Below are 13978 nucleotides of genomic sequence, written 5' to 3' on the forward strand. Positions count from 1 at the left end.
TTACTAATCACCTGATTCACTCTGTGAAATCTAGTCCCTATTGCGACTTGCTTGGTAAAACTTTACTTAAAGGTATCGTCATAACAGTGACATGACCGTTTATGACTGTTGTCATTAAGTGTCATTCGGTTTTTGTAACGACAATGTTCTGTTTAGTTCATAAGATTCTATGTGAGTGAAAAAAAGGATCTGATGTGTGTAATTTCATTTATTTCATTGTGTTTTATTTAAATGAGAATATTAAAAACTTCAGTACCGCCATCTACTGGCCAATGTTGGTTTAGAGGCTGGTGTTTTGTCAATGTTGAATAAAAGCTTTATCCAGGAAGTGAGGGAAAAAGCGACAAAATAGCGCATTTTGCCGGCTTCCAGTGATACCAGCCACTTCAGCATACACCTCTTTCGAGTTGCATCGTCGGTATGAGTTTATGTGAATTTATTGTAATCTGCTGAGGTCTTAAGTGGCAAAAGTATTACATTGTATGTTTATTAGTGACATGTTTCACGTGTATTTTTCTTTAGATTACTATTTCTGTTAGCCATGCTAGGTTTTGGGTTGTATGGCGCACAGATGTAGAATTGTTTATTTATGATTTATGCATCTGCAGAAATGTCATATTCATGATTATATTATTTTGTTTATGGTATTTTCCTTTTAGTTTCACTCTTCACTTCAGCAATAAACCTGGCAAAAAGCAATACCCAGTCTTGTTTGGAGTGGAGCGTTTAGCTGCCTGTCAGTAGGTTTGTTGTTGTTTGTTTTTTGTTGTTGTAGATGTTGTTTTATTTAATATATACTTTTTATTTTATACTTGATAAAACTTTTCAGTTCAAATTCAATGAACGCATTGAGGACAGAACAGACAAATTGCGTTTGAGACAACTCAGAACTCGAAAACTTTGGTTTCGGACTTAAAAGCGTTAAAGACGCATAGATACTATATACACGTAGATACCACATTCAGGCTTGTCAGGCACGTCAACACGGCCGCCATCTTGGGACGGGATTTCTATGCATACATCTAACAAGCAGTCGGACCCTTGTAGAACAAATTTCATTGTATGCATGTGGGTGTGTGTCTGAGTATGTAAGTGTATGTTAAATATTTAAAAAAAATATATGTCAAGACACACCATGCCAGAATAACCAAAAACATTGATGAAACTTTGCATTCCAAGTGCTTCACGTAGCTAAGACATTAAAACATTACAAAGGGCACAAGAACAATTAAAAAAAAAGAAGCATTTTGAAATCATGAAACAGATTAAATCGAGAAATAACATGAATTTTTTGAACGTTTTAAGCCTACCACAAGATAATTTGGCTAATTTTGCCCCGATTTTCCCTCTTCCGCCCAAGGACAAAAATTATTTTATGAGATTCTCCTGTGGTGTGTTAAGAGTTAAATTCTCCGGACAATCGGCTCGTAAAACAGTCGGCGCCGACGATCGTAAATATTAAAAATGTTCAATATTTACGATTGTCGGCCCCAATAATCGTCACCTCAAAAGTCGGCTTGTGTGTGGGGGAAGCTGACAATCCTGAGTCACCGACTCCGCGGAATGTGACGTGAAAACCAATAAAGAAGCGAGCTGACCGCAGCCCACGTAGCATAACAAACCTGTGTGGCTACCGTCTCCATGGCTGCCATCAATGCGAGATTTCTGGCGTGGGGGACGAGATTCTAGTGTGTCATAAGACAAATCTTTATGTGTGTGGTGTCCTGTATTTGGAATATCGGAGCACACCACACACGACACGATCAAAGCTGTTCAATCAAAGATTTTTTATCTTCATGTGTGGGGTCTCTCAGATAAAATATCTGTTGAGATTTAGAAAATCTTCATGTGTGTACCAAGCTTTAATGTATTTTGGCATAAGAATGCATTTTAATCGATGTTTTACCATTGACGGTGTGGTTCTGCACAGGTACAGATTGTTGTGTGTGGAACAATGGGCTCTTTGCACAGCTCCACTACTTCCTGAACTTAATGCTGCTCCTTCATTTCCTGTCTTACATTATTGGACAACCTGATTAATCCAGGCGTGTCTGAGGAGTCACGATGGTCAGACACACCTCGATTAATCAGGTTGTCCAATAATGTAAGACAGGAAATAAAGGAGCAGCATTAAGTTCAGGAAGTAGTGGAGCTGTGCAAAGAGCCCATTATGAAGGAAATAGAATAAACAGTAAAACTGCAGAGTGTTCACATTTGAAATGAGTAGCAGCCATCCTGAATTATTGTGTCTTGGATTGTGGGATTTGTCTGATTGAAAGATTGAAATTCCAACTCGAACCTCAAAAATTCCGACTTATGAGTACAACTGGAACAGACAATATTCACTATAGCCTACAGTGAGATGTCCATTAGAGATGTCATTAGATATGCTATGTCATTAGAGACAGCTAATAGCAGCAGCTGCGGGCAGAAGGAGTGGGCAGAAAGGAAAGAGATAAATCAGCTGTATGACACAGACCTTTGGTCAAAGAGCTACAGCAGCTCAGCAGCAGCTCATCTCTCTGGTGATGGAGACCTTGGAGGGAAGTGAACTCTGCTTTCCACAACTGCTCAACACCTCCTGCAGGAAGCCAAAGTATCCTCACTTTGAGATAATGCTGATTTACACTGTGCTGTCATCCATCTCTCTGCTTACTGTGACTCTCAACCTGCTGGTCATCATCTCTATCTCCCACTTCAAGTAGATAAATATTTCATTTCTGCATAACACTGCTGAATAGTGATGAAAAGTTAAAAGTCTGTGATACAGAAAATTGTGTCAAGAAAATAATGGAGAAAACACTGCCTATTTTCAAACTGTGAGAGTAGTTTTTTTCTACAGTGTTGTTTTTTGAATTCCAATGTGTTTTTATCTTAATTATTTTTGACATTATGTGTTAAGTGGAAAATGTTTTGCTGGTCTTTCTCTCCAGGAAACTCCACACCCCCACCAACCACCTCCTGCTCTCTCTGGCTGTATCAGACTTTTCTGTGGGGCTCCTCATGATTTTACAAATATCATTCATAGATGGCTGCTGGTTTCTCGGTGACCCGATGTGTGCTTTCACTCAGTACCTTACATGTATTATCATGTCTTCATCAGTGGGAAACATGGTGCTCATATCTGTTGACCGCTATGTGGCCATTTGTGACCCTATGCATTACTCCACCAAAGTCACTCAGAAAACAGCTCAAATCTGTGTTTATTTGTGTTGGTCAGGTTCTGTAGTCGTACAAAGTCTTCATCTGATGGACACACTGAAACAACCAGGCAGGTATAACTCCTGTTTTGGAGAGTGTGTGGTTGGAATCAACTACATTGCTGGATTTACAGATATTATTTTGACCTTTATTGCTCCAGTTACTGTTATTATTGTTCTGTATATGAGAGTCTTTATTGTGGCTGTTTCTCAGGCTCGTGCCATGCGTTCTCATGCTGTAGCTGTCACTGCTAAGAAATCTGAGCTGAAAGCAGCCAGGACTCTGGGTGTTGTCGTGGTTGTGTTTATCATGTGTATCTGCCCATATTATTGTGTCTCTCTTTCAAGCCAAGATCAATTGGGGAATACCTCATCTGTATCTTTTGTGATATATTTGATTTATCTGAACTCCTGTCTAAACCCGATCATCTACGCTTTTTTTTACCCATGGTTTAGGAAATCAGTGAAACTCATTCTTATCCTTAAGTTACTGCAGCCTGACTGCTCTGATGTCAACATACAACAGAGAAAGACATTGTAATGAGATACTTACTATGGACAGGAAAATGCACTTATTGTTTAAAGATTTAAATCAATGTAAAACTCTGGATATAAAGAGTTTGTTTTAACATTGTGTGTGTTACACTACAATCCCCTCATTTAATGGCCCTATTTTATTTTCAGTACAAAAGTGAAGTTATTCAGGATTTGTTTATGTCAGTACTGTAACACTAAACTAACCACTATGGCCCTGAGCACCACAATGTCTTCACTCTGTACACTACATGAAAAGCAATAAAATTATGTGAATAAGATCGGATTATGTTTTGGCATGATTTGAATCCGTCCATCATAATTAAAGTAATAACATGATGCTTAGTTACTTAGATAGTTAGTTAACTTAGATACTTAGTTTTTTCAGGAGGGCACACTTTTTACTGTCTAATGTAGTCTCTCTCTTTTTTTCCCTCTCTCTCTCTCACACTCACTAGCTCGCTAACCTTTTTAACACATTTATGAGGCATTCTGGTGTACTCTGAGAAGAAAATAGAGGGAAAGCACAACCTTGCTTGACATAAAAGATAAAAGTATTTTTTTTTAAAAGCAGATTTACAGTTTTTCTTGAAACCTTCCATCCTTTTCTCTTAACTTTAAACTCCTGCAAAACCAAACTATTGCCTCAAAACAGTTCAAACTGTGCTCAAAACTAAACATTGTAGTCAGATCAGACCCCAAGTCAATCAAAATAAAAACCACCACTGAACAGTCATTACGCACAACATAGAAAAAAGGAAAACACAATAATCAGATCATAAAGCTGTAGAAATAATCTTTATGTTCACAATAGGGAAATGCATTTAGCAAAACAAAACAAAAATCCTGTTTAGCACTTATAGTAAAAAATAAAAATATAAACAGGAATCGCATTACAACTACACATCTACAGCATCATGTTGACGTACTGGGTCAGGCCACAGGACTTAAATACTCTGCCTCTGCCTCTGCCTCTGTGATTGTTTCTATCCATAGTGAAACTTCAACAACCAGGGCTCTCTGAACTGGCCTATACTGGTTTCTTCACATCATTAGCCACAGGTGTGATGAATTTTGAGTTGCTGTGTTTAAAGACCCACTCCCATGAAAATCGTGTTTTTCGTGCTTTTCACATGTTCCTGTGGCATTTTTCTTGTGTTATAGCACATATCAGGAGAAAAGGAAGTGCAAAATTGCATTTCTGAGTTTTTCTGCCTTCAAATTGCTGTGAACCAATGGCAGACGCAAACTGGCAGTTTCAGGGAGACTGGAGCTGACGTGTCACAGCTCCAGGGGAGGGCACTAGTGCTACAACCTCCCGCCCCGCTCTGCATGTGACTCAGAGGTGAAAGCCTTGACAGCTACAGGTATAGCTCACCTGGTAGAGCAGCTTGCACTGTGAGCAAGGACTATGTTCCAGTCTGGGATTGAATCCCAGTGTGGAGTTTTACTAGCCTAGAAATCTAGACGCACCCTAGCGGTAGGTGGGTCTAGAAACGAGCCGTAGGAACTTTTTGAGTCTCGAACACCGATTGTGTTCACCAATCACAGCGCTCTATCTGTTTAGAGAGTCGTTGGGCGGGCTTAACGCAATGGCGACGTAGATTTTAATTGGCTTGTCAGGCTAACGTCATCCTGCTCTTTGCTCTGATTAGTCATAGCGCTACCCTATTGCGTGCAGAGGCAGTTTGAAAGACAGCCTTCATCCCGCCCCCTGGATTGAGCCGAGGTCTACCGGTCGTTTCCAGACTATACATTTTAGTGATATAGTCTGGCTTGTCAGGCTAGAGTTTTATGCTAAACGCGTTGAATCTGTAATTGTACAATGTCCAGCTGTCAGCGAGCGGGGGGTGGGGTGCAAGGAGGTGGCTGGGTGGGTGCAGAGCAGCGCAGTCTCCGCCCACCCTCCAGAGGTGCATTGCTAATGAGCTGGTTTTAAAATGACCGAAAAGGGTCGCGGGAGTGGGACTTTAAGTTTAGACACCTGTGCTTTGATCGAGTTTCACTTTTGCTACCTGTGCTTAGCATTATGCAACACAAGAGCATCACAGTGCCAAATGTGTTTTCATGGGTGAGAATATGTTTGCAAGTTGTGTGAAAAGTGCTTCAGGTTCTGACAAAAGGGTGACCAATTCAATAAATTGGTTCAGGGCACTGAGCATTTGGTATGACCTCTAGGTCATACACTGAGCTGGGACTGACACATGAGCGCGCGCACACACACACACACACACACACACACACACACACAGAGGACAGACGTTATTTGGTAAAAAGAATAAAAAGGATAAGAAACAGAAGGTGTGATGTTCACTTCAAATGTTCTTATTGAGTTTGGTTGTGGATGCCTTTACTTTTATTTTATGTTACCCAGGACACTTTCTCAAAGTACAGTATTACAGTTTTTCTCAATTGCTAAAACACTAGCCAGTTCAGGATGAAGTCCTGTGGCCTGTCCCAGTACGGCGAAATGATGCTGTGGCTGAGTTATGCACTTCTTATTTGTATATTTTTATACTTTATTTTCACGTAGGCTTACTGTATACAAGTGCTAAATGTACAAGATTTCTGTTCATTTTTTTACTATCTACAAGTGCTAAATGCACAGATTTTTTTGTTTTGCAACATGCCTACAGTGAACAATAAACATTTATTTCTACAGCTTCATGTCCTGAGCATTGTGTTTTCTATTTTTCTATGTAGTGTTTAGTGACTGCTCTGTATTTTGATTGACTCGGGGCATGATTTCACAACATAGTTCAGTTTTGGGCACAGATTAAACTGTTTTGAGGTGAGAGTTTGGTTTTGCAAGAAGAGTCTGAGGTTTTGTGAATGTAGCTTGAAAATTGGGATTTGTGTTCACAGTTTAGAAAAAAAGGAGAGCAGCTTTCGAGAAATGTGTCTCAAGAAAAACTGTATAGCTATAGAGCTATGAAGGAGTGGAATGCCCTTCCAAATTATGTCATACAACAAAGAAACATGGTTAGTGTCAAGTTATGTGCTGTTGAAGTGTGTATTTGTTGACCACAGCTCTGCCCAAACTTGAAAAACGGCTGATCAACTGCTGAAGGACACGATGGACAACTCAATTCTGTTCAATCTTCAGTATTTTATTTTGGGGCGGAATGAGATGAATGGGGTGTAACAGAATAGTAGGTTAATAACCTAGGATAAACAGAAAGACAAAGGCATTAATAGCAAATAATTTCAGTTCACACTTCTTAATAAAGAATAAATGAATTAATAAATGTTAATGTTACTTGATAAATGAAATGAAATTAAACTTATTCAGATTTCAATCAAATCATTTCAAATCATTTCAAAAAGGATAACAATTAAAGTAACAAGCTACACCAAAGGTCACTATTAGAGTACTAGAAACAAAGCACGAGTACCAAAGTACTTCTATAAAATCATAATAAAGTTTCCAATTTACTCAACTTAAATTTAACCATTGCAACCACAAACACACAATCAAAGCATTTGGGAAGCATGGCCTCCAAACTTAAACATTTACTGTACTGTACCAGTGGTGTCTTCAATGGTCGATCAGGAGCTGTGGCTGTGAGGTGTCTCCAGGAGCAGGCAAGAGAGCTGACTGAGCCAGCTCCAAACATTTCAAACCATGCTTCCTGAATGGGTGCGCAGGTGAATGTGCTCCCTCAGGCACTTCCTTCCTCTTACCTGGGGTTCCACCACTGATGTGGTTGCCCCCTGCAGGTTTGGAGTGTCTGGGATCTGAGATTGTGGCTCCTCTCTCAGTGAACCAGGTTTTGACACAACACCTCCCACTTGACCTCCTGGTTGCTCAACCCAAGGAGGTCACACCAGCTCTGCGATGGATTCAATTGTTCCATTGTTGCTGCTCTTCAACTGGAAGCAGGACGACTATTCGTCTGACATCTCTGTGAAGAACTGTTGCAGGTATTTTGGTTGATGGATTTCTCACCTTTCGAGTGGGCTTCACAGTTGAGACTGGGTAGCTGGGGAAGGTTCTGACATGCACATCCCTTACGATTCCTTTTTTGTCAGCATTGACATCAATGACTCTGGCAAGCCTGAACTGACCTCGCAGGATGTTTTGGTCAGCGAGCCAGACAACATCTCCAACGGCCACGTTCCTGTGTGCTGTGTGCCACTTGGTCCTGACAAAGAGGTTTGCTTCTTTGGCTCTGGATTTGATTCGAGCTGAAGAAGTTCTCACCCTCTTTGGTTCATCTGTGACTGAAGTTCTGGCCAGCACTTTCTTCCACTCTGTGGCAGCTCTCCACACCCAGGCGATGACTCTGGTCAGTTTAGTTAAACTGCTGAATTTGCTGATGTCAAGGATTTTTTTCACTGCAAAACCAGCAGGTGGTCTCCAGACTTGGATTTGGTGTTTATCTCCAATGGGGCTGCTTTGCAGGTCCTTGGTTTGGTCAGTTTTACCTTGAGCAGAATTTGGAGACAGTGGAATTGTAGTGGCAGATGGGGCATTTTGGTTTCTCCTCACCTGTGCTCGGGTCAGTGCTGCTGTAAAACATTTCCTTTGGAGCTTGTTTATACCTTCTTTGGCATACGCAGCGACATCTTTGGCTGACTTTGTCGGCCACTCATCCACAGGTCGTGTCAGAAACTCTGGTCCATTCTGCCACACAGAGTCCTCTTTGAGGTCTTCTGGGCTTCCTCCTCTTGTTATGATGTCTGCAATGTTTTGCTCACCTGGAATCCACCTCCAGTCCTCAACTGATGTGGACTTCTGGATCTCTCCCACTCTGTTCGCGAAAAAGGTCTGGTACCCATAACTGTCTTTTTGTATTGCTCCTAGCACGGTTTGGCTGTCCAGCAGATGGAGCCAACGTTCCACTTGCATCCGACTGTGCTTTTCGATGTATCTTCTGAGCCTTGCAGCAAAGACAGCACCACATACCTCAGCTTTCACTGGTTCTCCTTTTTGGTCAAGTGGTGTGAGCTTTGCTTTGGACTCCACAAGCCGGACCTGGACGCCTTGTTCGGTCTCCCATCTGAAGTACACAACAGCTCCATAGCTCTGGTCACTTCCATCAGAGAATGTTATTCCCCAGGGTCCTCCAATTCTTTTGACTGGTGTGAGGCTTCTGTGGAAGGTGATTTGGTTGAGCCGTGTGTATTCCTCAAACAGGTGGATAGCTTCTTCTCTAAGTCTTTCAGACAGAGGTTTGTCCCATGTGTCTCGTGTTAGAGTTTTGCCTCCAGCTTCCTGAAAAGCTCTTCTGACTAGAATGGCTCCCTTTTGTTTGGTAGGTGTTGCAAGGCCTATGGGGTCATACAGGCTAGCCACTTGGCTAAGAAGTTGTCTTCTAGTCAGTGGGTTTGGAGTTTTTTCTCTTACCTCTTTCCCAAGAAGATTTTGGCTGATTCTCATCTTCTTTTTTCTCTTTGAGAAGTTGATTGAAGTCATGAGATACAGTTTGTCAGATTCGACCAGGTACCCCACTCCAAGGGCTTTGTTGTCTCCTTCCCTCATTTGGTTGGGAAGAATGAAGACTTGATCCGACGTTTCTGGATGTTGTGATGCTTGTGTCTGCCTCCCACTTTGGCCTGACCGGACCCACGGCTTGAGGAAGAATCCACCTGCTTTCAGGACTTCTTCGACTGTTTTGGTGGTTTTGTCTAGCTTGTCTAGGTCATTATGGGATGTCAGGATGTCATCCACATAGGCATCCTCTTCAATGATCCTACGCTCCTCCTCCAGGTGAGTGAACATAGGCAGTTTTGCTGTCTCCCTCATGGCCAGTTGTGCGATGCACCCTGCTGGTCGATCACCAATGTTGACTCTGGTGATGGCATATTCCTCAATTTCTCCATCTTCACTGTCTCTCCAGAGAAATCTGTGGAGGTGCATCTCCAGATCTTCAAGCCACACAGAATTGTACATTTTCTTGATGTCACCTAGAGCAGCATGGACTCCTCTTCTGAACCTTAATAACACTGCTCGGATGGGATTGAGAACATCAGGCCCTTTCAGAAGGAGGTCGTTCATGCTGAGCCCTCTAAACTTCTGGCTGCTGTTCCATACCAGTCTCACAGGTGTTGTAATGGAGTGTGGGTTTGGCGCCACCAAGTGGCTGACATACCATACTGGGCCTTTCCAGTCAGCGATGGTTTCCTTGGTGAGTTTCTTTGCTGCTCTCCTCTCCACCATCTCATGGACTTGAGTTGTGTATGCCACCCGCCACTCTGGTTCTTTCTTGAGCTGTCTCTCTGTCCGTAGAAAGGTGGCCTCCACTCCATTCCTGTTATTGGGCAGGGAACTTGGATCCTCAATCCAGGGGTATTTTGTGTCCCAGTGAGCCTCCTGACTGTGTGCATCTTTTTTCACGTAGGTCAGGCCTCGTCTGATGATCTCCAGTTCTTTCTCCTCGCTCAGAGTCATGTCTTTACCTCCCGGTTGACAGTTACCACATCTGCATCCTCCACACATGGGTTCGCAGGCTGCTCCAATGCTGTCCCATTTCCACCAGTCTAAGAACTCTCTGCCAGCTGTGCTTTTGGTTTCAGCCTTGATCTCGTGTATCTCAGCAATTTCTTGATACTTCACTGCTGTGGTCCTCATCGATCGTGCAAAGTGAGTCTCAGAGTTGTGTAGGGCCATGTCCACGACTTCAAAGAGGTCTGGATGCGCTCCGCCGACGGTCTTTCCTAAAGGGCTCTCCCAAAGGACGAGATCTCCTACTACCTTTACTCTTTGTGGGGCGAGTCTTCCTTCACGGTGGCTGATGAGAAGCTCGACGTGCTCTGGTCTGTGGAGGTCTTCCAGGCTGGTGTCAGGGAAAAACTTCTTGAGTTGTTGCGGTTTGATGACTCTGTGCACTCTTGCAATTTCATCCAAGCCATAACAGATCAGCTCATGAGCTCTCTCCGTGCCTCTGGGTGTCTTGACTCTTACCTTGAGTAAGTATCTTTTGGTCTTTACCTTCATGGCCATGCCTCCGACTCCATGGACAACAAGTGTGATCTTTTCACTTCGTAGTCTCAGTCTTCTGGCAGCTCTGTGAGTGATGTAGTTGGTGTCTGATGCTAAGTCAATGAGTGTTCCAATCTTCTGCCCCGCATTGGTGGTTACCTCAAGGAGCATAAGAATAACTGGTAACTCACATGTGTTTGAGTCCATCACTCCAGGTAGGTTTTTTCCAGTGCAGTGTGATTTTGCAGCCATGTTGGTGAAAGCTTTCCTGAATTTTTCTGCCATGTCTGGGTGGAGCTCAGATATTAATTTCTCTTGTTCCTCTGTGAGGGTTTGCCTTCTGGTGCTGGGTTTTCCCACTTTCTCAGATTCTTTCCCCTTGAATCCTCCTTTCAGGCAGAGAAAGAAATGGTGGTCTCTCTTGCAGTCTCTGTTCCTGCACAGGTAAGTGTCTGTACATTCCTCGTCCTCTTCATGACACATGAGGCATCTTCTGCATGCTCCCAGCTTTTCAACGGCGTTTAGCTTTTCACCAGGCTTTAATTCTTTGAACCGCTTGCAAAAGAAAATCTTCTCTCTGTGCCTTTCGTCTCCACAGACAACACATCCTCCTCTTCTTGTGGACTTTGTGGAGGCAAACCTCTTCTCCGGGTAGGTAGGTTTCTTCTCCGGTCTTTCACTTACACCCAGTTGGTCTAGTTTCTCTAGAATGTCCTCCTGAGTCTTTAAGAATGTGAGGAGGCTATCGAAGTGATTGTCAGGTGTGACTCCGTTTCTTGGATTGACCATGAATGTCAGCCAGTCCCTCTTCATATTGTCAGGCAGTTTGCTCTCTATGGATCTGATCACCAGGGGATTCTTGATGGCTCCAGCACTTTCAAGCTCGGTGAGGTCATTCAGGGCCTTTTCCACAGCTTGAATTAGGTCAATTACCTTCCTCGGCTGGTACGACTTCAAGGGAGGGATCCTCTCCAGGTCTTCGATTATTTCCAAGGCAATTGCTGACTTGTTTCCGTACCTGTTTTGAAGCACTCTGAATATGTCCTCAGCAGTGTTGTATGTAGACAGCCGCAGGTCTCTGCATATCCTCTCGTCCACACTGTCAAGGAGTTGGAACTTCTTTACCTCCACTGAGCCAGTCGGTTCTCCCTGCTTTTGCAGGCTTTCCCAGTCTTTCCTCCATCTGTGGAAATTCCTCTTGAACCCAGTGAATTTCGGTAGACTGGTTGGCTTTATTCTCACCACTGCTTGTGGAACCGGCTGTGGAACTGCCATCAGTTGGGGCTCTGATCCTCTTCTTTCCTCTTCTGCAATTCTTTGTGCGGTGAGGAATTCTGCTCTCCTGGCCTCAAGGTTGCTGTGGAACGTTCTCAGGTCTTTTAATCTGCCTTTCAGGTCTGCTGTCTGATCATGTGGAATCCATTTTTCCCAGTCTTTCAGGCTCGCTATTGCCTCATGGATTAGCCTCTCTGCTCCTCTCAGCTGCATTTCGTAGCCGTCTCTATTGATAGCAGCGATGGGGTTTGCTTGGGCTCTATCACAGGCTCTTTCCGCTTCTTCAATTGCAGAGTCAACCTCCTCCTTACCGTATCTTGGCCAGAGGTTGGATTGGACTGCTTCACGGATGTCCCCCAGCCTCGCGTCGCACTCTTCTATTGTCTTTTCAAGCTCAGCCTGCTGGTGAATGTCGAGCTTGACCTCTTCATCCTTCTCAGTTCCTACTTCAGCATCTGCCAGTAGGCCAGCCCTGTAGTCATCATTTGCATCGTTGACACATCTTGCCAGGGAGCTGAGCTTGTAGAACTCCTCTTGTAGTTCATGTTTGACCAGGCCATCTGCAGCTTTGCTCAGGTAGTTTGCCTGTTTGGTGAAGGCACTTTTAGCTGAGGTCCTCTCTTGCTTCAGTTGCTTGACTGATCTGCCAAGAGCCTCCTCCGCCATGGTGGAGAATTTCCAGTCCTTCGCGTCGACAGCTTGACTTCAGGCCTTTAATCCTTGTCCTCACTGTCCACGGTGGTTATTAACTGTCAAGTTATGTGCTGTTGAAGTGTGTATTTGTTGACCACAGCTCTGCCCAAACTTGAAAAACGGCTGATCAACTGCTGAAGGACACGATGGACAACTCAATTCTGTTCAATCTTCAGTATTTTATTTTGGGGCGGAATGAGATGAATGGGGTGTAACAGAATAGTAGGTTAATAACCTAGGATAAACAGAAAGACAAAGGCATTAATAGCAAATAATTTCAGTTCACACTTCTTAATAAAGAATAAATGAATTAATAAATGTTAATGTTACTTGATAAATGAAATGAAATTAAACTTATTCAGATTTCAATCAAATCATTTCAAATCATTTCAAAAAGGATAACAATTAAAGTAACAAGCTACACCAAAGGTCACTATTAGAGTACTAGAAACAAAGCACGAGTACCAAAGTACTTCTATAAAATCATAATAAAGTTTCCAATTTACTCAACTTAAATTTAACCATTGCAACCACAAACACACAATCAAAGCATTTGGGAAGCATGGCCTCCAAACTTAAACATTTACTGTACTGTACCAGTGGTGTCTTCAATGGTCGATCAGGAGCTGTGGCTGTGAGGTGTCTCCAGGAGCAGGCAAGAGAGCTGACTGAGCCAGCTCCAAACATTTCAAACCATGCTTCCTGAATGGGTGCGCAGGTGAATGTGCTCCCTCAGGCACTTCCTTCCTCTTACCTGGGGTTCCACCACTGATGTGGTTGCCCCCTGCAGGTTTGGAGTGTCTGGGATCTGAGATTGTGGCTCCTCTCTCAGTGAACCAGGTTTTGACACAACAGTTAGTTTTAAAATGAAACTAAGAGATTATTATTTTGATCATAATTTTGACCACTAGTCAAAAACCAGAACCAGAGTTTTACACGTACAATGTACTGTATTTAAATTATCAAACAAGAAGTAGATAATCTTTGCAACAGTTTACACCATCCCACACAACAACAACAACAAGCATCATGTTATTACTTGATCATGGTGAACAGCCACACATCACATCTCATGCACATCAGCTTAAAACATCATCTGATTTTATCCATATGTTTATTGTTTAAGTAATTAAATGTAATACAGTGTGAAGACATTGTGGTGCTCAGGGCCTTTAGTAGCTTCAAAGCTGGGACATGGTTTATGATAAAATAGAAACATCGAACAGTAAAATGAACAAACCCTGAATAACTTTTGCACCGAAAATAAAATAGAGCCATTACAGGAGGATATTGAATCTTAAAAGAACAAACAAACAATCAAAAAACCCACACACAACGTAAAAGAGTAATT

At 42.8% G+C, this 13978-nt stretch overlaps 1 protein-coding gene and 1 long non-coding RNA gene across 2 annotated transcripts in view; one reads left to right on the top strand and one right to left on the bottom strand.

The window, feature by feature from the left end:
* LOC146965504 (uncharacterized) overlaps nucleotides 1-13978 on the bottom strand; it is a 518674-nt gene that overhangs the window by 346260 nt on the left and 158436 nt on the right. The gene's annotated exons all lie outside the window — the stretch shown is intronic.
* On the top strand, nucleotides 2502-3741 carry LOC146965517 (trace amine-associated receptor 13c-like). Its single transcript, XM_085766224.1, has 2 exons — nucleotides 2502-2701; nucleotides 2934-3741. The coding sequence occupies exons 1-2, from the start codon at nucleotides 2529-2531 to the stop codon at nucleotides 3739-3741; spliced, it is 981 nt and encodes a 326-aa protein (XP_085622350.1). The 5' UTR covers nucleotides 2502-2528.

Source organism: Trachurus japonicus, chromosome 21 (genome assembly GCF_045865225.1).
Source record: "Trachurus japonicus isolate A0001 chromosome 21, Traja_1.0".
Lineage (NCBI taxonomy): Eukaryota > Metazoa > Chordata > Actinopteri > Carangiformes > Carangidae > Trachurus > Trachurus japonicus.